Genomic DNA, 27,238 nt, shown 5'->3' with positions numbered 1-27,238 from the left:
ACATTTGCATTACGTTTTTATCCAAAGCAACTAACGAGTACAAGAGCCTTTTTTTATTTTATAATTTATTAATTTTTTTGATTGGTGAAATAATGTCCCAAGATTGACATATCGCTGGTATGCTCCACTGTATGGCTCTAATTGTCCGTGTTATCCAAGTTCCAGAACATAGGGCACGAGCGTGTGTGTGTGTGTGTGTGTGTGTGTGTGTGTGTGTGTGTGTGTGTGTGTCTCATGGAAAACCCGGAGTGGAGTCGGATCAAGGTGATGACGATGTTTCAGTGCAGGAATGGACTCTCTGTGTTCTGCTTCACTCACATACGCTGTTCCAGACCGCTGTCTCGCAAAGCTTGATGCTTTGGCTTCTTTTGGAACTAGTTTGTCTGGCAGAGAGAAGGTAGCTATACTAATTAAAGGAGCTGCAGTATTTACTTTTATTCTGCAAAATTTCGCAGACAAAATCCGGTCATTTCTAAAAGTATCCTTGCGATCAGGCGTTTCGTAAAGGTGAAAAAGTTCCCTATGTAGATTGCGCTTGTGGTGAATTCGCACGTTGATCAACACAAAGCTGCTTGCTTTGAAAGTGACTATTATATGAGCTACCCATTATATATCCATTCTCTTGTCTTAGTTAAATCGTAGCATGAATGGCTGCCCACTGCTCCAGGTGTGTGTTCACAGTGTGTGTGTGTGTGTGTGTTCACTGCTCTATGTGTGTGCACTTTGGATGGGTTAAATGCAGAGCATGAATTCTGAATGTCACGTCACTCAATCAAATATAAAAAATGTTACTCTGCAGTTTTGATTACTGATTATGAAGCCAGTGATTGTGCATTGTAAATGCTGTCACAGTACATCAAGCAATACTAACACAATGTTCTTCTCTCCTCTGGCTCCAGTGGGCACCACACGGCTCCAATGCCAGACCCAGACCCCTGTCGCTGGCGTTAGGGGACGAGCCCGATCACAGACAGGATGAGCGCAGGGCAGGAGCAGACAGACATCCTGTCAGCAGGCATTCTGGTGAAGGACCGATGGAAAGTAGTAAGTCTGCAGGTTTTATCTAATGCACATCAGCGTAGTGCTTGGCTTGTTAAATAACCAGACACTCTAGTTATTGATTTAGACAGTTGCTCACAAAAATAAAATCCTGACTTCTGAAAGAAACAGAAATCTGCTTTCTGTGTGAGTGTGACTGTTTTTAGTAACTGTGCAGATAGTGGCAGGTAGTGACTCACTCCTCACACTGATCGCGTAGTGCAGTGTGTGTTCATCTGTTGTAACACACACACACCGACCAGCTTCTTTAATGCACTGATCAGTAATACGTTGCTTCCTCTGACGAAACATGTTGTATAAGCCTGCCGCTGAATCAACCGAGGATAATCCCCAGAGAAAACCAGATTTTTCACCTTACAGGAAGATCTGAGGGGGAAAAGGAAGTTGCACAAGGGTGCAGAAGAGATTGTGGCACAAAGGGACATGTAATGCCAAGAGAAATAAATATCAAAATATAGAAAATGTAATGTGATTGCTGTGCAGAATATACTGTGATGGCACTGGAGAGGACATGTGCATTATTGCTGTAAAACATTTAAAGGCGTCATGTCAATTATTTTAGTTATATTGATTTTTTTTTTCCCTTACTCAATATATTTTACACCAAAACAGTCAGATTTATTGTTTTAGTCTTTGACTGAGATGCATTTCCTATTTTAATGCGGATGTGATTTCAAACCAGTTCAAAAACTGTTGGATTAGAACTGAATTGGCTTCATTACATTTTGAGATAATTCAGTTGCTAGTAATTACTACGATTAATCATCTGTAATTAACCATTCATCTTTCAGTTCAAAGATAATACAGTGATATCACTCTGTTCTTTGTTTCTTGCCTCAGCTGAAGAAAATTGGCGGTGGAGGTTTTGGCGAGATCTACGAGGCCCTGGACCTGATGAACTGCATCAGTGTGGCTCTGAAAGCAGAGTCCGCTCAACAACCCAAACAGGTTCTGAAGATGGAGGTGGCGGTGCTGAAGAAACTACAAGGCAAGTTATTAAGCAGAGTAGATAAATGCCATTTTTATACATTTACCAGTGGCATACTTGAGTACATTTACAAATTAGCATTAGCGAGTTTCATTCAAAAGTGTGGGGGACTGTAGGATTATTTAGAAAGTAATAAGTACTTCTATTCAGCAAGGATGCATTAAATTGCTGAAAAGTTTTCTTTTTCTATTGTAAAATAAATGTTGTTCTTTTAGTCTTACTTTTAAGTTGCTGAAAAGTCGGCTTTGTAATCACATGATTAAATGGCATTTTAAAATATAGAAGGCAATTATTTTAAGTTATAATAGTAATTCACAAATTACTCTTTTTTTACTGTATTTTTGGATAAAATAAATGTGTTGCATCAATAAATGCAAACATAAAAAATCGTAGTGAATCTAAACTTTGGCATGGTAGTGTATCTGATGTCACTTTGTTGAAGGTAAAAACTTCTGTAAATACTGCTTTATCATTATGTTACATGCTTTTTTTCGTTTTAGTTTTACTGGTTGTGTATAGTATGCATTTCTGTGTTCAAGTTTAATGCAGTCTCCTTCATTGAAATTCACATAGTTTTGCACCCCTGAATTTTGGGTTTCAAAGAGAAAATCTTAATAGTTACGAATAGAGCAAAATGATTGTTAAGCACCTCTTGGACTGTAAGGATCAGTAGGCAAGCTTGAAATTAAACCGTGTCTTCTTTTCCTCTGGGCAAAGAATCAACAAATCAATTAGCAGAGCCCAGCAATGACAGCACCATTATCTTCCAAAAAAATCAATGTACTTGTATCATGTTGGCTGTAATATGACTGTATGATAGGATAGAGTGGTTTTATCTCTTCCTGAGGGAAAGACATGTAACTGGAGATCTCTCCATCTACTCACCACCCTGTTAGCAGAGAAGTAAACAAACACATGGCATGATACTGTTGCTTTTTATTTTAAGTAATAAATGCAAACCTACTTGAATTCTTCATACATAGTTATGTCATTTTTAGCATTATTCAGTATACAAATACTTTGCGCATAATGAAAATAAACATCAACAAAGCGCTCAGAATAACAGAGGACTCGAGGGAGAGGCATATTAGTAAGAGAGGGTCTTGCGGGGGACTGTAGGGTGTGTCAGGGCAGAAGGCAGGAGTAGATCAGAGAAGAATATGGCTGAAGCCAGTCTGATCTGCTGCTGCGGCCCAGAGAGCGTCCCAGGAGAGCTGAGCCGCACTGAACTAAAGCCATAAACCCCCCTCCTCTGGAAAGACCTTCATTATTATTGGGAGGAGGAGGAGTGGAGCACATGAACGCGAAAAGAACCAACGTACTGTTTACTATTTGTCTTGTGAAGTGGTCAAATTCCAAACTTTTTTATCATTTTCTCTTTGCAGTCCAGTTACATTTGTGTCATGGTTTCATGCACCAAAACATCATTTTGCGCCCCCTCTTCGATCTTTAGAATTAAATCGGCTTATATGCGACTGTACCTTTAAGACTTCAGTGTGTAAACGACTTCCTTTATGACTGCTTGCCATTAAATGAATTCCAATGATATCTAGTCTAATGGAGTGCCATCTCGGTGTTTCAGGAAAAGATCACGTTTGTCGGTTTGTTGGATGTGGCCGCAACGATCGCTTTAACTATGTTGTCATGGAGCTTCAGGTGAGGTCTGATTGACAGGTTGTGCATTTATTCTAAATTAATGTGTGCTGAATATTACAATTTATTTTTGATCATGTTCTTTGATGTGAGAGTGCAGTAATGTACTGTACGTAGAAAGCTATGAAGATAAATAATAGACAATAGAGATGGTTAAATCAAATTTCTTTCTTGTCGTGAATAACAATATGACAACATCAGCTGTTTGACCTATAAAAAAATTAACCTGTGAATGTATCTCTTAGCTACAATATACATACATTTAATCGTGCATGTAAGATGTAGATTTGTCTTTTTGTTTGTTGCAATCTGTTTATGAATTTGAAGACCTCAGACTTTGCTGTCTGTGCATTTATTTATGACTTTATATTAAACCTGTTTTTCAGTTAAATGTTTGCAGCTGAAATGATTCATTGTTGCCTTTTTTGGCTTTTGCAGGGCCGTAATTTAGCGGATCTGAGGAGGAGCATGAACCGGGGCACTTTCACAGTCAGCGCTACACTAAGACTGGGTCTGCAGATGCTGGAGGCCATTGAGAGCATCCACTCTGTTGGCTTTTTACACCGTGACATCAAACCGGTAAGATCTTTAAACTCTTTTAACTGCCTGCAACAACAAATTACAGTGATTACAAAATATGTATCTGTGACCCGTGCTGGCAAAATGAGTCAGAATGCCCACGGGCTAATTACAGGCTACAGGGAAAACAAGTGTAAAATGTGCATTTTGGTCAAATTTGAGGTATTCACAAAAATTATTTTATTAAGGAAGTATTCGCACCTTTCTTGTTTTGTTTGATTGAATCAAACTCAAGTTGGTTTCCCCCCTTGGTGTGGATTTTTTAGGCAGGTGTGAATACAGCAGTCACGCTTGGGTGCGGACCTAATAACGATACCGAGACCCAGCTGAAAAACGAGGTGATCTCGGTCCGGTTCCAAACGAACTGGTACAGTTAAATGGATAAACCAAGGAATGGATCAACTTAGCACACATGCGGTTTTGTTTACAATTTCTGGTTCACTTGCAAAAAGGGCAGTGTGAAAGTGAACCACAACCACACACACAAAAAAATCGAAATGCTACAGGGGCCTTTACTCACCCCCCGAAGAAGTGTGATGTACGTTTTGTTATGGATGGATGCACTTTATTTGACTACTTTTGGACTGTTGAAAAAAAATGCCTGCCCACTGCCATTAATGCTTGGAAGTGGAAGGACAATTTGTAATATATCTCAGATTTTATTCGTCTGAAAGAAGGAAGTCACATGCACCTAGGATGCCTTGAAGGTGAGTAAAAAAGAGGGTCTTGTGGGGGATTAACCCTTTTCTTACTGGTGCTGACAGACACATCCGAAGTGTGCCCACAAAGATGCCTCTCAGACAGCACGCGATCCCGATATATGCATACACACAGAAAAGTATTTAATCCGTCTTGGCGAGTACTCATGCAATCATAATCTATTATCTCTTAAGTAAAAGTAAACATTTCTGACAATTTACTTAACAATAACAAAATAATAACTCATTCTTGGCATTTTGCTCATAGTGACTCATTTTGCCAGCACGTGTGACATATTTCTGTGTTGTAAATTAATAACAGTATACTTAAATAGTACACTTAATATAACAATAGGATGCTTAAAGGTGCCATATAATGCAAAGATCATTTTAATAAGGTGTTTGAACACAGTTGTGTGGCTGGAGTGTGTGAAAACAACCGGCCTATAATGGTAAAAATCCACCCACTCATTGTTTTATGATTCCAAAAAGACATACACATAAACAGTGCGTTTTGGCTCATACTCTAAAAATGGCAATTTCAAGAAGCTATATAAAATTATCTGTGGGGCATTTTGAGATAAAACTTCACATACACACTCTGGGGACATCAGATTACAAATACTGTATCAATGCATTCTAAGGCACCTTTAAAAATGTACTTCTTACGCAAAATATCGAAGCCTTTTTATAATGTTCACTTGTTCACACTCTTTTCAGTCCAACTTTGCCATGGGTCAATTTCCTAGCACATGTCGAACTTGCTACATGTTAGATTTTGGTTTGGCGCGCCAATTTACAAACTCCTGCCAAGAAGTCAGACCGGTCAGTATCAATAGTCATTTCTAATGTAGTCTTTCTGACTGCACTTGTTTATATGTTTGTGATAATTTATTTGTCACTGGTATTTATGTATATATGTACTGTACGATTCTGTTCTCTCTCAGCCCCGTCCTGTTGCAGGGTTTAGGGGTACAGTACGATACGCCTCAGTCAATGCCCATAAGAACAAGGTAAGAATCCCTCTGTTGTTCCTGCCCAGTCTCAGCTGTTTTTGATAATGTTTCAGCTACCAGGATTATTCTGGTCATATCCGCTTTGTTTTGGTCTTACCCTCACAGGAAATGGGAAGACATGATGACTTGTGGTCTTTGTTCTACATGCTGGTGGAGTTCTTGGTTGGGCAGCTCCCCTGGAGGAAGATAAAAGACAAGGTGCTGATCAGGCAGGAAGAAGAGGTGTTGGGAAAAGCATTTTCTTGTTTGTTGGGAAGTGATAATGAGATTTGTGTGTTTATGCATTAGGAGCAAGTGGGGAAGTTAAAAGAGACATACGATCATCGGCTCATGTTGAAACACCTGCCCCCAGAATTCAGTGTTTTCCTGGAGCACATCAGCAATTTGGACTACTTTACCAAACCTGACTACCAGGTAAAAAATTGACATTTTAATAGATCAATGAAATATCTATCAGTGGTCAATCTCATGTGAAACTTTTTTTCCCCTCTAGCTTCTGAGGACCGTTTTTGAGAATAGCATGAGAACCTACAATGTACTGGAAAATGACCCGTATGATTGGGAAAAGATGAGCTCAGATAGCCCACTGACAATCACCGCTGCAGCAAACACGCCACAGCACCATACGCGCCTCACACCAGCTCAGATGGGGTAAATCAAGTGACTGCTTTACTTTCATTTGGTTGAACTCTCTCAAACATTTGCTTTTTCCAAGTAGTGGCATCACCATGAAGAGTCCTCTGGTGCTCTGTTTTCTTCCAGCATTGTGAATGCCTCACAGCTGCCTGGAGATCTGAAGGAGAACACAGATGAAGTTCTGCAAGATGAGCAGCTCAGTGATGGGGACAATGCTCGGCCCGAGAACCTGCCTGGATCTCCGAACCTTCCTCTCAGGAACCAGGAGACTGATGTCTGGGAGGGCCTGGACCGCAACCGGAACCAAATCTGTCCTGCTGTCTGGAAGGTACCAGAATACGTACCATGGACTGAATCAATCCTAGACATCTTTGTCTATTCTTGGCGGTTTCATATTCTGTTGTCTTTCTCTTTTAGATGGGAACCGATGATGAGCATAGCAACCAAGGCAATCAAAGCCCCCATGCCGGGCCTAGCATTGGCTCACCAGTGCGAATCCGGTCAGAGGTGGTGCCCTCAGATAGAGATACTCCTCTTCTGAGGAAACTGCGCAACATCCATAGCTTTGAGCTGGAGAAGAGACTAACTTTGGAGCCCAAACCCAACACTGAGCGGTTTGTAGAGGCCTGGTAAGTGACTCCTACACTCAAATTCGAATTCTTTCAAGTGTTAAGCAATTATTCAGTATGTTCTGAAGACCTAGTGTGCATTCTTTTGGTTTCTGTGACCAGTTCTGGCAAGCAGCCACCTGGTACGGCAGGTCACACAGAGCGTGTTTGGCATTATGACGAGGAATTCCGCTCTGGTGGTGGCTCGCCCAAGCCTGCTTCACCGGGATCTCCTGAACAGGGCGACGGTGCAGCTAACAGTGGCTTTGTTGCTCTAAACCTGAGCTCAGGCCTACAAGATGTTGAGTTGCATGATTGGGTGATGGTAGAGAAAGGCTCTGACCTGCCGGTCTTCAAAGAGGCAGCAGGAAGTAGCCCAAGTCGTGAGCCTAAACTCACTAGTAGCCCATCTGATGAGTGTGAAGAGGAGCCAGAAGTTTTGCAGCCAATGGATGAATCACCAGATAAAGAATCCACTCCTAGTCCCGTACATGTAGGTGCCCACAGACCTCACACAGTCCAGGGCCCACAAAGGATGGATCGGTTGGAGCTCAGTGTATTTCCCACTGCTGGTGGACCTCCTGTTACCCCGACCAGCCCTGGTGAGGCACTGGCTGAAGGAGCACTCACACAGGTGACTATGGCTTCCAAAATGCAGTTTTTTGCTAAATTGTCTACAATTTAAAATTTGGTCAAATGGTCTTTGCACCTATACTCAGAAAAGGTTTCAAAACAGCTCTTGAGTTACGACAAAGGTGCCAAACCAGGGTTTCCGTTGTCCGGTAATTGCCGGACATTGGCCGGAAAAAAAATGAAATGTCCGACAAAATTAAATCTCTCCGGTCAAATTGTCCGAATAAAATTGCCTAATAATCCCGCCCCCCCTAACACAATCTGAGATTTGAGAATAAGCCTAAAATGTATAAAGCAAAAATACACCGAACTTTGGCTATGTTATGAAGGAACATGCTCTTTCGAAAGTTATTAAACATTATTACATGGCTTGGTTGAATTCCAATGAGGAATGCGGTCTGTTATTTCTTGATATCAGACCGCTGCGAAGCACTAGCGGCGCCAGGATTTTGATTGTAGGTGGGCCTCCAGAAAACTGGATGGGCCAGTTAAAATAAGCCAAAAAAAAAAAAATAAATAAATAAAAACGAGTTCCCCTTTCATCTCCGTTTCAGCGCTTTTCTGGGCACTGAAGACAGCGACTCAGTAGCCTACCTGAATTTAATGTGTAATTAGCAAATTCGTTTTAAATTGTTAAAAAGACATTTCAAGATATATTTCATGTCTGTGAGGCCTACGCTGAGTTTCGTTAAATTAGGATGAGATGCACTCCAGTTCACTAGCAATGCAAGTGGCCGCGAGGGCGCCTGCATGATTAGGCCTGTCGTCTGCTATATTTGCTTCTTATGTATTAAATCCAGGCAATTGGTTGATAAAAAAAAAATATTAAAATTAAGATACAATTTATACAAAACGAAATTCACTTCAAAAAAGTATTTCTACTAAACAAAACTTAATTAAGTGGTCAAAATCATGTCTGACCCGCTCCATGTCTCTCGATATTGCGCATCTTATCTTACTCATGCGGTTCACTTTTCATAATCAACATAAATTAAAAAATAACATTATAATATTTTAACAAATATTAAACTAAATAAGCTTATTTAATGTCTACAACATGTATAGTAGACCTAGAATCTCTATTTGTACAAATTGCTGCATATTCATTTCATTCGGAATTTTGCACACATAAGTTGAAAGGCATTTGTTTGTGCATGCATGTAAAACATATCTGCAACTTTTATCAAGTTCACTGATAATTATGCGTGCATTTATGAATTATTATCTTAATCTATAATGAAACAAGGACGAAACATATGCTTTGTTTGTTTAGAATGGAATGGATCGCAAATAGATCCGAATGAAGAAATGAACCATAGTAGAAAATGTTTTTTTTTCCGTCTATTTGAAAGTTAAGCTAATAAACATGTTGCATTTGGCGGCCTGATTATGTCATTTTTTACGTTACATAGCCTGCCTCCAGTTTTCCTCACCTTGACTAATTAAGAGGCGATACTTGACTGGCATATCATCAAAATGTCCGGAAAAGGAAACCTCTGCCGGTCACTTTTACCGGCACCATTTTTTTCTAGCGGAAACTCTGTGCCAAACATAACATGAGGCTCTATCCTGGCAATGCTTTAGCTTATCAAGACAACTTTTGGAAGGTTTTATCGGTACTGTGACCAAAGGGGACCTGAACAGTAGGATGACAGTGCCATCTAGTAGTTAGAAATGTAGTACAAATCAATTTTCACACATATTATATTGTAGACGATAATATTTTATATAAAACCTTTTCTCTCTTACAAATACAAACATGATCAAGCCAGACAGGAACGAAGTATGAGATAACACTTTGCCAAGCATCCTGGCAACATTTTAATCATATACAAAACAACACACACACAAAAAAAAAACTAGTTGATTAAATGCATGTGTGTAAGGTGCAGTGTTTGCTACAGGTATACAATATAAGGTTACTTAAAAGTTATAGTTCACTCAAAAATGTAAATTACCCCACGATTAATTCACCCTCAAGACATCCTAGGTGTATATAGCTTTCTTCTTTCAGACTAATACAATCTGAGTTATATAAAAAATTGTCCTGGCTCTACCAAGCTTTATAATGGCAGTGAATGGGTGTTGGTATTCAAAAGTCCAATAAAGTGGGTCCATCCATCATAAATAATTGCTCCACACAGCTCTGGGGGTTAATATTGGCCTCCTGAAGTGAGTCAATGTTTTTTATAAGAAAAATATCTATATTTAAAACTATGTGAACTATAATCTCTAGCTTTTGGTAACTATGTACAGACGTTCATGAGTGAGTGGTGTCCAGCAGATGACGTGTGAGAAGTGAGGAACGAGGAAGTGCAGAGAAGAGAACAAAACACTGGTCACAAATTAAAAGTACAAAACAAGGATTTGTAAAGAAAAAATGTATGATAATTTAGATTAGGGATGCATGATCATGATTTTTCATGGCCGATACCGATACCGATTTTTTACAAGCAAATTGGCCGATTCCGATACCGATTTCCGATTTTTTTTTCTTTAGTATTTAATAGGCCAAACTGGCTTTTGGCTATTGAAAACAATAACCGTAACCATCTGAAATTAACAGCAGTAACTGCACAGTAATTAGCCTTCATTCAGTACAAACATAGATGATACAGACATCAGCATTTAGCTTTTGTTTTTGTATTGGGTTGAAACTACATAGAACTGGCCTTAAATGAAAAGATTAACTGTAATCATGTGAAATTAAAGGCAATAACTGCATAGTTCTACAGTCCACACAACACAATCAACACACATTCAATAAGATGTTTCTTAATCAACATTCAGTATTTGCTTTAGTTTTTAAATTTGGTTTTTAATAAAAAATGTATTTAAAACCATTGCCGATTGCGTATTTTAAGCAAAAACCGGCCTGTTCCGATTTGCGGCCGGTCAACCGGTGCATCCCTAATTTCGATATAAGTCAAGAGGAGGCTGGTTTTTCTTTGCTAAACAAAGGAAATTTTGCTTTGTTTGCTCTTGTAAACAAAACTTGGTTCTTGTGAGACTTACATATTCTTACACTACACCTACATTTTGTCATCCGCTGGAACACTATTCTCTCATGTACACACATACAACAGTTAGAGGTTATTATGGTTTATAAAGTTTTAAATATGGATATTGTTCATAAAAAATGCATTGATTAATTTCAAGAGGCCTTTATTAACCCCCCAGAGCTGTGTGGAGCATTTTTATGATGGACTTTATTGAACTATTAAATACCACCAGCCATTCACTGCCATTGTAAAGCTTGGAACAGCCAGGACATTTTTAAACATCTTAATTAATAAATTCTGTTGTATTCATCTGAAAGAAGGAAGTCATATACACCTAGGATGGCTTGAGGGTGAGTAAATCAAGGGGTAAATTGACATTTTTAGTTAAACTATCCCATTAATCTCCTGTGCTTTTTGATTTATGTGTTAGTTAAAAAAAACGTATACATTAAAGTAATTAGTATTTTTTTCACTTAAACAGCCCTCATGAAAGTTTCCTTTCTACTGTTCTTTTCTTGATGTCGTAAATAAGGTTAACACTTTCTAAGTCACACTCACAAGTGTCAGCAGGATAAAGGTGGCCTCGGAGGGCAGCTCACCTGTCAGCCACAGTAATGAGATACAGACCGCTCACCCTTTAGGTCTGTGATGTAAGCTTACGGTAGTCTGAGCTAAGCCGATCTTGTTACCTGAGCTCTTGTGTCCTCACGGCCCAGGTTAGGACACTGTCTGTGGAAGGAGTGTTGTAAAACCACACAAAGCTGGCTTCATTTATTACAGTGTTGCAGTTTCAAGCATATTACTGACCATTTGCAAGTTTGATTTAAGTGCTGCGGTCTCTGGAAGATGTCAGTGAATTCTTTCTACAGACATAACCATTCACTGCCTCTTTTTTTTTTTTTTATTAACTCCAACAATTTTTTTGGGCTATTTTAATATCTTTTACTGTACTTTTCTTCCAACTTCACTACCCATTCACCACCCCTGGCTCACCTGATCCACTTCACTAAACGCTCTTCGCCTCGCTTTCACTGTTCCCCACTTTCCTTTTCTAGCTGCCCACCTCTCCTGCGTCCCAACCTGAGGAGCTTGTGGCAAGGACGTGCAGCCCCCTGCTCCTGCGCTCCCCTAGCCCGCTCACCTTCCTGACCACCCTGTCGGACCCCCTCCACCAGCGCGCCCCGCCTGGGATTCAGCGCAGCCAATCTGCAGACCACCCTTCCTCATCCACTTCCTCTTGCCATGCCTGGCTGCCACTACCTTCCCAGCCCCGTGCTGCCCAATCGCCTGGACGCAGGAAACTTCCTGCCATTCCAGCGACTGCTGCAAATACCAAGTTCCCCTCAGTCATACGAATCACCCGCGCTCAGCTTCAGCAGGTGAATAGGCTCTCCCATTCCGTGCTTTCCATAACTTCGACCATCTCTGCCCACCAAACATGTCGTCTCTCCAGTCTTATGCTTCCTGTGTTCTGTATGAACTTGATTTTCATTGTTGTATTTGACCTTAGTTTTATGTGTGCTCTCTCCTCAAAGAACCCCAGGAATACTGTTCTGTCCATTATGCATGCCCAACATTTTTTTCTGTCAAGGTTTTACTTAAAACTGTGTACTTTGTTAATAGTTCTGTTCCTGGTAAACCTAGTGAACTAGGTTTGGGTCTACCTAGTCACATGCGTCCTAGGATTGTCTGGGATAGACTTTTTAACTGTAGCAAGTAGGCTTTCTAGTGTTTTGCAGTGTAAATAAACAACTGTAACCTGGTGCATTGTACAACAGGTTATATATTTTTTAGATATATAGTAGTTTTTGTTTCCATTGTATTGTTTATGATGGGGGTTTCCAATTCTGCTCCTGGAGGGTTAGCTTAGCATCATGCTAACTGGGAATCAGTTGTTAGTTAAGTCCTCTGCTTCGAAATATAGTTTTGTGCGTTGTTTGTGCCATACAGAAATAATGCTTATTTAGAGAGTTCCAAATCAGTCACTAGGTTTTGGAACAGGGCTTATGTGTTTTTGTTCCTCTGAATATGTGACTAACCATCTCTTATCCTGTTTAATTCAGTCAGGTTTTCATTCAGGATGTCTAGTCCTGCTTCTGGAGTGCAGCTGTACTGCAAAGTTTAGCTTCAACCCTAATTTAACACTAGCCTGACTACGTCAGACTTCCTACTTCCGCTCAATTTCATTTCACTTCTGTACTTAGTCTGATACAGCGTCAGAGCTTTCTGTTTGCCACCGGTCTGGAAACAGCCGGGCCAATCAACGAGCAGAAGGCGGGCTGAGAGCCGTGACGTAGATGCTAAGCACCGAGTTTTACATTGTAGGTTAGAGAAATCGAAAACCGAAACGACCGCGAAAATGGGAAACGAGACACGGGATGCAATTCGCTCTGTTATGGAGAACATTCAACTCTTTTTCAAACTGAAGCCAGAACAAGAAGAGTGTTTAACAACAGGTTTACAGTGGAAGTTCAATCATAGATTTGAGTTCGATGCATGATGTCTGTGCTTCGATGCGGCTGTACAGGCGCATAACATACGTCATAACTAAACGTATCTGATTGGATTACGGGTAACCAATGATTTTAAACTTCAAACAAGCGCCCCCTAGCGAGAGAGAAAACACTTCTCTATTATGCCATTCCAGACTCTGTCTACGAAGCAAAGTGAAGTAGCAGAGTCTGGTATTACCAGGCTAATTTAACACACCTGAACCAGTTAATTAAGTTTTTCTGGATTAAGAACAAAGTATCCTTCAGCTGTCTGCGTCTGCACACCGTTACAACATTGTTGTCGTCAGGAGGGCTCACAGAAATTTGCACACCACATCCACAAGCAGGCATTTTTTTTGAGACCGCACAGACTGTGCGCGTACAACACCGCATGTGCGAGGTGAATGTTGAGACAGTGCAAGTCAAGCAGGTGGTACTGTGCATGCATTGAACTCATTCGTCTGCGCTCATCCACAGTTGAGTATACTTTGAAAGTTGTGTGAATGCGGCTGTGCACAAGACAGAATGGAACACGGAAGTGAAGTATACTTGGGCCTTTATTAGAAACATCCAGCTTGCTGTTTTGAAACCAATTAGAACTGAACTCTGCATGACGTTATCCCTCCAGGAGCAGGACTGGACACCCCGGGGGACTGTTTCGTAAAATAAGTTTACCAAACAAGCCAGGCTTATTTCAATTAGTCTGACTTATTTTGAACCAGATCAGTTGACAACAAGTCAGGCTAACTGACATAAGCATGGCTTAGTTGGTAAACTTGTTTTATGAAACAGGCCCTGGTATGAAGGATATTATAACTTATAGAAATTATCTTTCCACTAACATAAAGAAGTTGTGTGTGGTTTGTCAAATAACAGTTTATATCTGCATGCGAGCATGTTTGGTTACCAATACAAGCATTCATCTAAAGACTGAACCTGAATTTGTGACCCCCAGGTGACATCAAGGACATGAACATTTATGTAACCTATAGCTAATTTTCTCTATTCCCCTCTCAGCTGACAGCTCAGCGTCCCTCTGTTCTGTCCTCCCAGTCTGCATCTGACGTGAGACGTGATACTGAAAATGGCAACAATGAGATGCATCCACATGACAACACAGCTGACATCAACTCCCCACAGGAGCAGGTTGCCTTCCAGCCCACCAGCCCCTCTAATGTTGAGGGGGATCCTTTGCTAAATGGGAATGGCTCTCTGAAACCTTCAAGCCCAGTGCCAAACCTGGTCCCATCTCCATGCACACCTCCCTCTCAGCGTAGCCCAGTTCTCATGAATGGCTGTCTAACACCTCCTTCAGACACACAGAGAGATGGCAACGAGCAGCCTCCAAAGCTAAAAGACCCCAAGAGGGAGTCTCCCATCATTAAACGCTCTGTCGAACACAACCAGTGCACTCTGGAGGAGGGAAAGGAAGATGCTCCTTCCAGAAACGGCACTTCTTCTCCAGTTTCTGCTCCCAAACAAGACCCCAGTCGTCGGCACAGCCGTATCCCAGTGTTAGAACCATCTAGCCTACTAGATCCACCGACTGGATCTGCTAAAGAGAAGTTGCTGCAGAGGAGGGTTCACCAGATTCCTATTTCACCCTCCGGTTCCCCATCATTATCCTCTGACAGGCGTGTAATCGTGGCTGCCGTGCAGCGGGACCAGATTTCTTCTGTCTCTTCTGAACGCTCTCAAGATGAAGAATCACTTCTGGGTTCTCGTTCTGATCATCATGGAGATGATGCTCCTTCACTGTCCTCATCCTCTAGTCCACTTTTACGGAAGAGCAAGATACCACGCCCAATCACACCCACAACGAGCACGGAAGCCGTTACTGAACACTTCATGCCCCGTCCACCATCAGGAAAACCTCCTAGCCGCTCCACAATGGATGGAAGGTAGTTAGCAAACATATAGCCAACATATTGTTATTGTGCATACGAGGTCAGAATCTGTAGCCCTAGACCAGTGGTTCCCAATCTCGGCCCTTCACATTTTAATGTCTTTCTCATCTGACACACATTTGAGTACTTGGAGTGTTTACTAATGAGTCAATGAGTTGAATCAGGTGTGTTTGATTTGGGACGCTTATAAAACGTTCAGTGTTGGGGGTCATTGAGTTCCATGAATGTAGAACCACTGCCCTTGACCTAAAAAAATCTGAAATTCTAGACCAGTGGTACCTGGTCCTGGAGAACTGATGAATTAAATCAGGTGTGTTAAATAGGAAGGCATCTAACGTGGAGTTTTGGGATTCTCCAAGACCAGGACTGGAAACCACTGTTCTCGTAAAAACAAAATTCTTACTTACCTCTAAGAACTTTGGGAGTACAGTATGTCCACCAAACATGGCACTGTTCTTCGGGCTGCTATAAACAACTTATCAGCTTCCTGTCAGTTTTCTGTCTACTACCAAGAACACCTAAGCAAATATCCAGAATGTTTTATAAAAGGGATAGTTCACCCAAAAGATTTTAACTCTGTCATTAATTACTCACGCTCATGTCATTCCAAACCTGTAAGACCTTCGTTCCTTTTCAGAAAACACAAAATAAGATATTTCTGATGAAATCCAAGAGCTTTCTGATCCTGCATAGACAGTAACATAACAACCACGTTCAAGGGCCAAAAAGGTAGTAAAGACATCATCAAAATAGTCCATGTGACATCAGTGGTTCAACCTTAATTTTATGAAGCTACGAGAATACTTTTTGTGTGTAAACAAAACAAAAATAATCAACAGTTTCTTCTCTATCATGTCAGTCTTTGACGCACATTCATGAGAGGATCACAATGTCTATATGTAGTGCTGTCGATGCAGGAACACTGCGCTGCTGCAGAGTAAGATGCTGTAGATAACACAACATGTTTACATCTTCGTAAACAGAGAATGAACTGCAATTTTTTGCCCAGCATTACTTATTTGAACCAGAATATTCAGAAGATGAACTAAAAGAGATGGACGTTCTACAGCAGGATGTCAGCTACTGCATAGCTCGTAGCTCTTGTAGCTTCAGAAAATTAAGGTTTAACCATTGATATCACTCAGACTATTTTAATGATGTCCTTACTGTCTTTCTGGTCCATGAACGTGTTAGTTGCGTTGCTGTTTATGCAGGGTCGGAAATAGGTATTGCTCTGATACTTGTTTTTTCTGCTGGATCGGGATATTGGTCAGATGAGAGCGATCCAAAATCTGATATAGCGCGTATACTATTCTGTGTAGTATATCTGTGGAGAGCCCCTTTCATACTGTGATTCGGGAAAATACTCTGTTATTGTGTCCCGGCAATTGTTCCCGGGTCGCTAGAGTTTGCTTTTTTCACACTGCCAGTGATTACCGGGAATATGTGCGTGTGTTCACACACAACCTGTAAAGCGCGGAAAATGAGGAATTAATGATCTCTGCTTCATTACAGTTTGCACATATTTTTTTGTCGCAAGCGCTGATCTGCCTTTAGCCCATACCCTTTACGGCATTAGTTCTGGCTTTTGTCCACACAGAGCTCGTTCCGGGATTGAACCCGGCAAAGTTACTAGGTCCCAAACCCAGGATCGATCCCGGAATCAATCCCGGGACGTGTTTTATTCACACAGAAGGAAACCCGGCAATTTTCCGGCTCCAGCGTGCAGTTTCAAAGGGGCTTAGGCTTACCAGATTCAGTCCTAAACTTATTCACTTTTATTTGTAATCCACTAAATAATGATTTTTTTTAACCCTTTAACTGCCTGCTCAACCAAATGGTTGATTTGTCACTTTATGGTAAACGTAGAAAAGCTAAGCTAATGTTTTCAGATAATCCTTTCTGCTGTCAGAATGTACTATTTGCTGAGAAATATAACTTTCTGATCATTCATTATAGTTCATATTTTCTGATTTCCATAGTATGTGTATGAATTCCGGTACTTTTGCCATAAAGTGACATATCAACCATTTGGTAGAGGCCGATATTTTACAAATTATGGGACGTGTTGAAAAAAAATACATTGAGTGTGGTAACTAATGACATAAGGAGTTAAGAAATGCAAACAAAAAAATTTTCTAATGCTTTTTTCTTGGTGGGGCAGTTAAAGGGTTTTTAAGCAAAAGTTTAAGATTTTATACAATTGTGCACTCATGATTTTTCTAGAGTAACTTGTGCTACTGAATTATCCATTAACCTAGTTTATAATAGTTTTTTGTCATAGATTATGATTATATCTATTTGTTTATTTGTTATTTTTCTTTATAATGAAACTGTCTATATTTAGTAGATTGTGTGTAATATGCAAAAGAGTGATGATCGACCTACATATTTAGATATGGAAATTCTACATTGATTTAAAAAAAACTGTGCTGTTATTGGATCGATATCAGCAAATACTCAGATTTTGTTATCAAGCCTTTCCAAGTCAGAATGCTCTTAAATTTCTTAAATTTGTTAATCTGTGTTCCGAAGACAAAAGCCTTATGGGTTTGGAATGACGATTAGTGAGAATTTTTATTTTTGTGTGACCTAACCCTTTAATGCCTAGCAATTACCTAGAATAAATTTTGCAATCACATCCGTGCAAACAAGCCTGCACTGGCCCTTTACGGGCCCACATTGGGCTGCCAGAGCAGGGCCACTGAGAATTTGCTCATTAGCAAAACATTGGACCTTTAGCACTGGCCCTGCACTTAGCCCCCAGGAAGCCCTCACATGGCCCACACTATTAACCTACAACAATATATCTGTTTTACTATAAATACTTTTTTAGCTACTATAACTTTGGGGAAAACAGTTATTATACAACTGAAATGGATGCAGTTACCACATAAATAATCTCTTTATTGTCAAAAATATTCAGTAGTCGAAGGACAGAGTCTGGTAAGTGTTAGATGTCCAGGTCAAAGGTCACAGAACAGTTCACTTACAGCAGTGGTTCCCAACTATGTTCCTGGAGGCCCCCAACACTGCACATTTTGCATATCATCTCATTTGTCTGACACAACCATTTTAGGTCTTGGGACTCTCTACTAATGAGCTGATGATCTGAATCAGGTGTGTTTGATTAAGGAGAAAACCTGCAGTGTTGGGGGGCCTCCAGGAACGTGGTAGGGAACCACTGACTTACAGCATCCACCATAGTTTGATTTTCTGCTAATGTTTTCGAAATCTTAGCAGTTTTTAACACATGCTATTCACCAGAAGAGGGCAACTTATTAGGCTTTGTTTATTTCTGTAGTGGGCTGGCTCTAGCCCACTGTGCCTGCATAAAGCAGGGATAGCAGTGACCGTAACTAACTTATTACGTAACCTCTTACAGTCCTTGCCAGTACCGAGACTCAAACCCACAACCTTCAGTTACGACTCTCTAAGTATTATGCCATGACTGATCCTTTTTTTTGTGTGTCATAGCAGAACGCCCTAGCAACTTTCTGGCATTCCACCTGGTACCCCAGTAGATCACCTGGAAAGTTGCTAGACATTAAACTGATGGGGCTAAGGTGTTCTGAGTGGTACCTGATTGAATTGATTAATGGTTGCTAAAGAGCTCTCGATGGTTACAAGACAGTAGCTGAAGCCTTTTTTTGATCGTAAACGTTTATCAGGTCTGTTATTTTCTATCAGTTGCATGCTATAGCGTAGTTTGACTTCATTTGACTTCTCCTCCAGGCTAAGGCGGTACAGGATTCGAGCCGGCAGCACCGGTGACTCAGATCTGCTGACCTGTCTGGCCCAGCTAATGCACACCAGGTCGCCCTGTGACTCTCCACACCCCAGCTGCTCCTCTCCCCAGCACATGAGCACCAGGCACGCGTTCAGCGGTCGCCCGGCTGCTCACCACCTCCACCAGCGCAGCTCTAGCGCCTCCCCCCGCAGCTCCTCCTCACTACAGCGCTCCGTCAGCTCTTCCCCGTCCCGCCACGAGCACCGTGGGGGCTGTCTGGGCCGGAGCCGTTCTCCTCCCAGTTCATCGGGCTCACCTCCTCTGCGCCGCTCTCATCCTCACACGCAGGAAGGAGGCTGTGGGAGACAGGCCCACTCTGTCACCGTACACATCCAGCGGGGCAAAGCCGGCATCCGTGAGGTCAGGTGCTCAAACAAGCTGAGCAGATAGTCAACCACAGGTTTCAGACACTAGTGGAAGATGTGAACGAGTGAAATTGTGAGCAAGTGAAACTTTCCACAATAGCTAACAAAATATGATTCTCATTCCTTCGCACATCAGCAGCTCCATTGCTTTCTCTACATCAGTAGCCTCAATTTTAACACGCTGGCTTTTGGGAACACCGAAGTCACTTTTAGAACATGGGAGGTTATACATGAAGGTGATTAGCTGGATCGTTAGTACTTTATAGTTTCTTTTCTTTCAAACATTCCAGAGCTTTCATGAAGATGATTGTATGTATTCGTGATCTACATGAGTTTTGCATCAAGATCGGCTGTACTATAGTATTTATTACATTATTTATTTGGGCTTTGATGAATTGCAGCCCTCTCTGAGCAGTGGCAGGTACACTGATAGATCATGCCATCATTAACTCTTTTTTGTGCTTGTGCTTTGGGAACTGTCAGCACTTAGACATGGCCTTGAAACATTGTACGCAACTGAAATGCTTTAATTGGCATTAGGGCTGTCAAAATGGCTAGAAAACTTAATTTAAATTTTGTCATTTTGTACTTTTATTCATATTCATATTATATTCAAATTTAAAATGCATAATTTCGTTTAGGGTGGAAAAAAAGCATTTGGCTTTTCTCCTGAAGCCACGAGAGGGCGTCTAGAGTAAAATACTACCAATGAATGTTTATTCAAAGCAATAAATAACATAACCATCTGTGAAAAAAGTGCATACTGTTTAAAATAATGTTTATAATCCAATTATTAATTAAGTTACTTAAACAACAGTGTATTTTTTCATTTAAAAATATGAGATGCAGTGGGATGGGGGAACCCCCCCCCCTCCCCCCACCCACCCAGCATAAAGTCTCGAGATATGTTTTTTCAAAGTTGAACTTGCATTCATTTTACATGGCTTTCTACACGTTCCTCTCTCTTGATGAGAGACACGAGTGCAACGGTAATAGATGTCCCTCTAGAAAATGCGCGAAACGTGCGGTTTCAGTTTTGATGTAAACAAGAGCTTCTCCCCATTGATCTTCTCTTTTTCCACAATATTTTTAATGAACAACACACCAGCGACACATTTAGTGGCTTCAACTGGATAGGCTAATAAAACATTATAATGCAATGATACATCGTCATCGCATATTAGGCACCAGTTAACGCATTTGAAATTTGAATTTTTTTTTTTTTTTTGACAGCCCTAATTAACATGTTGCATTCGAAATCTCTGAAACAAAATCTCAGTCATTCGTTTTCTTAGACTGTAAAGCCCAAAGTATACTTTGGTTTTTGTTTGTACGCGAGAGTCTGTGAACCGTGTGCATGACGCAAATTTAGTCACCAGTAGAGTAACTTACACATGTACTGTATGCGCGCCACCCAATTTTTATAACCTCATGTGCATTGAGGGTCGCAAATGCAATATTGAATTTGTCTGGAACTATTCCATTGTTCCACAAGTAGGCCATACTGGCCGCTGTTTCACAGTAGAAAATTAAACTTAACCTAAATTAAAAAAGCAAATAGCGGTGATTGCAACAACAACACACCAGCATTGAGAAGCGTATGTGTAAGGAGTTATGAGATTAAGCAGCATCTTTAAATTAAGAGTACAAATATATTTTTATCGGTTATAATAACTTCTGGAGAAAAGTAGTGCAGACACTGGACTAAGATGCACCTATGTTTGCGTTATCTATCAAATGGAGTTTACTTTTAAAGGCTGTGCATTGGACTGTACGCATACGCTAACGTACACATATAAAAACGAAGCATACTGTATACTTTGGGCTTAAAAGTTTATTTTTAGCTCAACTAATATCATGAGTGGAGCAAGAGTTAGAATATTGCCGTGTTAGTTCACACCTAAATAAAAAATACTGTCATCATTTACCCACGTTCATGTATTATCACTGATTAACCAAATCTGTTTGGTTACCAACATTCTTTAAAAGATCTTCTTGTGTGTTCCGCAGGAAAAAAAGGTTTTGGAGTTACATAAAGGTGAGTAGATGATGACAGAATTCTCATGTTTGGGTGAACTATGCCTGTATTCGATTGGACCATGTGCTTGTACTTGCATAGACAGTTTCTGACCTCACTGAGTTTGCAAGAGGAAGAGTTTTTCAAGAAATGGTCACCAGTGAAACAATCATAAAAAAAAAAAAAAAGTGTTCTTGCGCTTTGACGTGCCTAAAGAAGTTTTGCTTGGAAATGGAATATAGAGTATAGAGCAGTGTCAAGCTTTCATAAACTGAAGACACTAACTGTGTGTTAATTTTCCTTTTCTGTAGAGCCTCTGGTGTTCAGCAGCTATGTACTATTTCATGCAGAACACAATGTCATACAAGTCACACTTATTTTTACAGGCCCTCATATAAACTATGCCTGTTATACTTAATACTGGACCCCACCCCCCCCCCCACCCCCATCGTGCATTTTCTAATATAAATATTTTAGTTAATGTGATTTGTGCTTTCAGCTACTAATATGATTGACGTACTCTTAGCTCTGTTAAACATTTACCATTGTGAATCCATTTTACAGATTCCAAGCAAATTCTCTCTGTGTGTCTTGAAATCTAAAATCTAAAATCACTCACCTTGCATATGACATCAGAGTTCTGTCAACTTAATGTTAAAAGGGAAGGTTTTAAAATTGCAATACTTTTACAATTTCTTATTTCATGGGAAGGGTTCTGAAATGATAACAGTTGCCAGTTATCACTGATTAAACGTATAGTTTTATTATATGTGCCACACGACATATCCAATCAAACAAAACTGAAGAAAAGTTAGTTTACATTCCAGAACCTCAGCATTTTTGGCTGCTATTTGGCATTTGTCAATCAAATCAGAGTTTTACATGTTATAGAGTTCATAAAAAAAGAATAATACCTATTTTAAAAAAGCATGCAGCTAATTCCCTTCAGAGACTGGAACATTAAGTTACACAGTCGTCTTCCTTCTCCGCCTGTACAATGCTGTAATATAGCTTCCACTTCCCATAGAAGGCCAACTCTTTGCATGAGCTACAGAAAAATAACAAAACGCTGCCATGTACAATAAACACAGCTTAAGTTTTCATATACCAGGAGTTTATAACCTGATAAGTACTGTCAGCTTGTAAATAGGGACTCCATGTTTGTTTTTCTCTTAACCTCATTACCCATTTTTAACTTTATATCAGCACTTACAGAGAGACAGTTTGAATACTTACTCAATCCTCAACTGGTTTATATGCGTTTATGTGTTTTGAGGATGTGATCTGGTTGGTGATTTACCAGAGCATGTGGGATAGCAGCATATGGCATCAGAAAAACCCTAATATTTTCTCACAGTAAGAAATATTGGGATTAGAGAAAATCCATACGTAGCAAGATTTATTTATTGATTTATTTGAATTAGTAATATAGCATCGCTTTAGTCAGACACTAATTACAGTTGCAATCATAGCCTTGTATAATATATAGTCAGTTATTGGTATCAATGGGTCAGATTTAAGACACTATCTGGCTAGTCACCTTAAAACACAGCTGTTTTCTATCATAACGGCAATAAATTCTTTGGCCGAAAGAAATTACAAGCAGTTTTCACTGGAGACAAATTTTCATTTTATCAATTTGCTGTTAAATAACAAAGAAAAAAGTGCAGAATTGTCCATCTATTTATTGATTAGTAATATACCGTTTAGTATGCTGGTTTTATCCCATATAAAACAGACTATTCTAATTAAATGAACATGTCACTGAGGTTGTTGTTCTTTGCTTGTTGGATCTCTACCTATTTTATTCCATGCATTTTGTCAGTATATCGAACACTGAAACTGCACAGTATTGTTTTGACAATGGACTGAAAGTTAATCTGTAGTAGTAGCTAACATTTAAACATATCAATTTTAACATTACATTTTCTGTTACTGCATATTGTTGTTCAAAATTTGTGAAGTGAAATGTACAGTGTACAAAAGAATGTTATGGGGTGGGACATTGTACATTAATGTAATTATTTGTGTTATTTTTATTTGTATCATAAATGCCTGTGTACAGTGTTATTTTTTTTTCGTTTAGTTTTTTTTTTTTCAGTTGTAATTATTTTGTATTTTATTTTTATAAACTTGCTACGAATAAAATTTTCATTCAGCATGCCAACATGAAAAGTCTGAATATGTGTCGGACTTTTATTTTGTAAACGTGACGTAAAGCGTTTTTTTGTGTGTGTTGTTGATACTTTGTTGGTTGTTGTTACCATAGAAACCTCACTTCTGTACGCACAATCTAAACATCCACGATTAGCGACATGGACTTGACAGTGAATTTAACCTCTCTCGGGTTTGAGGCTGGTCTCAGTGCAGATGAGAGAGATTTGTTATCTCTGCGCAGTCGGTGCGCGAGCTTGACTGTCGCTGGATGCGCGCATGCTGTATTTGCATATAAACTTCTCAGTTTATTAAGGTAAGTCCAACATCGTGGTGGATCTCACACGACTGTTAATTCCCACACAGATGGTATTCTTTACTACAGTCATGAACATTTTCACACAGAAAGAAGGTGAACGCTGAGAACACACATCTGTGTGTTGGCGTAGTGGGAGCAGGACTCATGGGCAAACAGCTGGCGACGGCTTTACTGAGCGCATCCAGACTCGAACCTCGCCACATAAACATCTCAACCAGAAGACCCGAGACACTGGGTGACTTAGTTTATATATATATATATATATATATATATATATATATATATAAATTTTATGAAATTGAGATTTGAGTAAATATGCTTTCCATTGAGATTTGTTAGAATCTGACAATATTTGATCGAGATACAACTATTTGAAAATCTGGAATCTGAGGGTACCAAAGCAATGCATATTATCAAAAATTAGGTTTTGAAATATTTACGGTAGGAAACATGGAACATGATCTTTTGATCAAATTTTTTTTTAATCATAGAACCTAGATTGATCTATCTATCTATCTATTTAGTATTATTATTATATATAATTATTGCAGCTTAATAAGTTGCTGCTTAGTTGTGTTAGTGCCTAAAAATATATATATTTGTTCAGCTAAGATTAATCATGTTTCATTTGACTCTTATTAAATAATTTATTTGGGACACAAAATAGATCGGCTAGATGCAACCAGATGCAGTTCTACAGTTTTTAAAACGATTGCTTCTGAGTGCATTTAGATTGCCGTTCAAAAGGCAGCATTTATCTGATCATAAACACAGTAGAAACAGTAATCTCACAGCAATCTGTTGCGATAGTCCTCAAATCACAATCCTTGAAGGCCCATCAGTATCCCCACCGTATGCTACATGAATCGTAAAAATGCTCTTTTCTTTCATTGACCCATAGGAGAATATTTAAACATGGGTGTTGCGTGTTACTTTGACAACATTAGACTGGCTAAATGGGCAGACATGCTGTTCCTGTGTGTCTTGCCCTGTCAGCTAGCTCAAGTCTGCACAGACATCGGCTGTCATCTGTCTTCAGGCTGTCTGGTGTACTGCTTCACCTCAGCAGTGCCACTCAACAGGTGCAGATTTAAGATTATTAGCCTTAGGTTTGAATTGCCACTGCTATTTATTATGGAATAAGAAGAACTCTTATGTGCTTTGTTGTTATGCTTTGTCATCTTCATTTCAGGCTTGCTGTGCTCCTTAACCACAGTTCTGTTATCAAACCTCAGTATGAGTTTGTGGCTTGTGATGATGTCAGTAGAATTTGGCTTCTTCACGATCAGGTGACCGCAGCTTTACAGGATAAAGAAGTGATTTGTGCCTCAGATCCTCTTTCAATGAATGGTGTGTGACGATTGTAGATGTATCTTTGTCAATACATTTTTATTTCCTCTCAAAATATATCAGTATCCATCTGTCACTGTTATACACGTTAATATAACTAAAAAGAAATAATTATTAGTATTAGTATTCACTACAAAAAATTGGGGTCTGTATTATTTTAAAGAAAATCATTATTTTATTCATCAAGGATGCACTGAATTGATCAAAAGCAACCGTCAGGAAAAATTGATTTAATATAAATGGGTTTTTGTTTTAGCTTTCTATTTGTCAAAGAAAATGAATCAAGGTTTCCAATTTTTTTTTTTCTTTTTTATGGTATGTTTTGGTTCACAGTTGTTGTTATAAAACTTATGAAAACTGTATTGAACAAAACAAAAATATAAAGCAGCATAAGGTTTTTTATTTATTTATTTTTTTTTACATTGACAATAATAAGAAATGTTTCTTGGGCTGTGAATCAGAATACTGGAATGATTTATAAAGGATCATGTGATACTAAAGACTAGTAATGATCTGAAAATTCAGCTTTGCATCACGGGAATAAATTACATTTTAAAATATATTAAAACAAAATAACAGTGGTTTTAAATTGTAATGTTTTACAATAGTATGTAATTTTTTTATTATATATTACATGTTTATTAAAACAAACAAAAAAATATTGCAATAATGTTTTTTATTTTTATTTTATTTTTATTACAATAATGTTTTTATGACAAAATAGAGACTTTGTTTCACAAAATGTAAAAATCTTACCGACCCCAAACCTCTAAACAGGGTTGCCAGGTTCTCAGCAAAAAACACACCTCATTCCAGGGGGTAAAATCCACGTTTTCCAACGGGTTTCCCTTGATAAAATTTGCATTACAGTGGATAAATATCATATATTGGGATTGCTTCAACCTGTGGACATGAAAAACAACCCGCAGCAACAGTGTTAAAGTAGCCCAATTCCACAAACTTGGCAACAATGCTTCTAAACAGGAGTGTAAAATCACTAGGAATCATTTTTAACATGTAATTGCAGCTAGGCCATAGGTTTTTTTTGTTTGTTTTTTCTACACAAATTATTTTAAAAATTTAGTGAAACATGATTAATCTTATGCACAAATATCTGTTGTGGGAATTCTTTATAACTTTATAACAAGCCGCTTAAACACACAATAAGCAGTTTATTTCCCTTCTAAATATGTCTGTATGCATCTGTTATGTGAAGTCAATATGGTTTTTGTACGGTGAGCCGTTACACACATTAAGTAAACTTGCACTGTTTGCTGAAGGTGGCCTCTTCCTGGATCAGAGATGGCTATCTGCTGTGCTCTACAGTCTCCTCAACATGTGCACGGCTCAGAAGCTGGGCTCCGGAAAGACTCTTCGGCTGCTGAACGGGCTGTTCGAGACAAACACATTCACTTATCACAGTTTTGTTCATTCACCCAGTGCATCTGATCTCAATAACCCTGATGAGTGAGTCTTGTTGTAGATGTTCGAAATGAATTATGACCATCATTCAACCTTGCTTTATACGGTTATAATAGTTTGTCTCTGTTGTTTGGCAGCCTTTTCCCGTGGATCAGTTTGGTTGGTGCACAAACTAGAGACACTCCATTGACTGATTTGGTGTCGAGAGATAAAGGTTTGCGAGACTGCATTTCAGTTATGTACTACAATATATTCTCAAACTTAGCAGAAAGATAAGATATCATTTTGTTCCGTTCAATGAAACAGCAATTAAACTATGCAACATTTAGTTTCAGTGTGTAAATGTTTGTGTTCATCTTGAATCTGTTTATCTTTAACCAGCAGGGGTTTGAAAAGTGAAGTCTAAAATAAGTGTTAATTAAACACAGGGGGAAAGTTAGCATGTCAGCTGGATCCCTTTGAGCTGCCGAGTGTTATATTTGTGTTTTATCCTCTGCAGATTTATGCCACACGTGGCCAAATGACTTTGAAATGTTTCCCAGTATATTTG

The 27,238-nt window shown here is 39.4% G+C and overlaps 2 protein-coding genes across 3 annotated transcripts in view; both read left to right on the top strand.

The window, feature by feature from the left end:
• ttbk2a (tau tubulin kinase 2a) overlaps window positions 1–20,313 on the top strand; it is a 21,111-nt gene extending 798 nt beyond the window's left edge. Inside the window, exons 2-16 of one of the 2 annotated variants that reach the window (XM_052581307.1) lie at window positions 900–1,044; window positions 1,900–2,047; window positions 3,630–3,703; window positions 4,139–4,279; window positions 5,698–5,802; window positions 5,925–5,990; window positions 6,099–6,191; window positions 6,282–6,407; window positions 6,487–6,644; window positions 6,756–6,957; window positions 7,047–7,258; window positions 7,361–7,871; window positions 11,928–12,251; window positions 14,382–15,265; window positions 19,007–20,313. In XM_052581307.1, the coding sequence (XP_052437267.1) occupies window positions 976–1,044; window positions 1,900–2,047; window positions 3,630–3,703; window positions 4,139–4,279; window positions 5,698–5,802; window positions 5,925–5,990; window positions 6,099–6,191; window positions 6,282–6,407; window positions 6,487–6,644; window positions 6,756–6,957; window positions 7,047–7,258; window positions 7,361–7,871; window positions 11,928–12,251; window positions 14,382–15,265; window positions 19,007–19,451 (3,558 nt within the window). In that variant the 5' untranslated portion in view covers window positions 900–975 and the 3' untranslated portion in view covers window positions 19,452–20,313. The remainder of the gene's footprint in view (window positions 1–899; window positions 1,045–1,899; window positions 2,048–3,629; window positions 3,704–4,138; window positions 4,280–5,697; window positions 5,803–5,924; window positions 5,991–6,098; window positions 6,192–6,281; window positions 6,408–6,486; window positions 6,645–6,755; window positions 6,958–7,046; window positions 7,259–7,360; window positions 7,872–11,927; window positions 12,252–14,381; window positions 15,266–19,006) is intronic. The other variant, XM_052581308.1, reaches the window with a different exon arrangement.
• Window positions 20,314–23,637: 3,324 nt separating this feature from the next.
• Window positions 23,638–27,016, top strand: noxred1 (NADP-dependent oxidoreductase domain containing 1). The gene is made up of 6 exons (XM_052581309.1): window positions 23,638–23,913; window positions 24,003–24,151; window positions 24,818–24,998; window positions 25,109–25,266; window positions 26,547–26,733; window positions 26,826–27,016. Exons 1-6 carry the CDS (start codon window positions 23,759–23,761, stop codon window positions 26,962–26,964), a joined length of 969 nt encoding a protein of 322 aa, XP_052437269.1. The 5' UTR covers window positions 23,638–23,758; the 3' UTR covers window positions 26,965–27,016.
• Window positions 27,017–27,238: the final 222 nt, after the last annotated feature.

The sequence above is a fragment of the Carassius gibelio genome, chromosome B17 (genome assembly GCF_023724105.1).
Source record: "Carassius gibelio isolate Cgi1373 ecotype wild population from Czech Republic chromosome B17, carGib1.2-hapl.c, whole genome shotgun sequence".
NCBI classification, from domain to species: Eukaryota; Metazoa; Chordata; class Actinopteri; order Cypriniformes; family Cyprinidae; genus Carassius; species Carassius gibelio.
This window is presented reverse-complemented; position numbering and strand designations above follow the sequence as displayed.

Excerpts from the sequence above, each read along its gene's own strand:
- noxred1 (XM_052581309.1), top strand. The coding sequence starts at position 23,759 with ATGGACTTGACAGTGAATTTAACCTCTCTCGGGTTTGAGGCTGGTCTC. Across the intron at positions 23,914-24,002 it reads AAACTTCTCAGTTTATTAAG|AAAGAAGGTGAACGCTGAGA; the intron begins GTAAGTCCAACA and ends ATTTTCACACAG. Across the intron at positions 24,999-25,108 it reads TCAGCAGTGCCACTCAACAG|GCTTGCTGTGCTCCTTAACC; the intron begins GTGCAGATTTAA and ends TCTTCATTTCAG.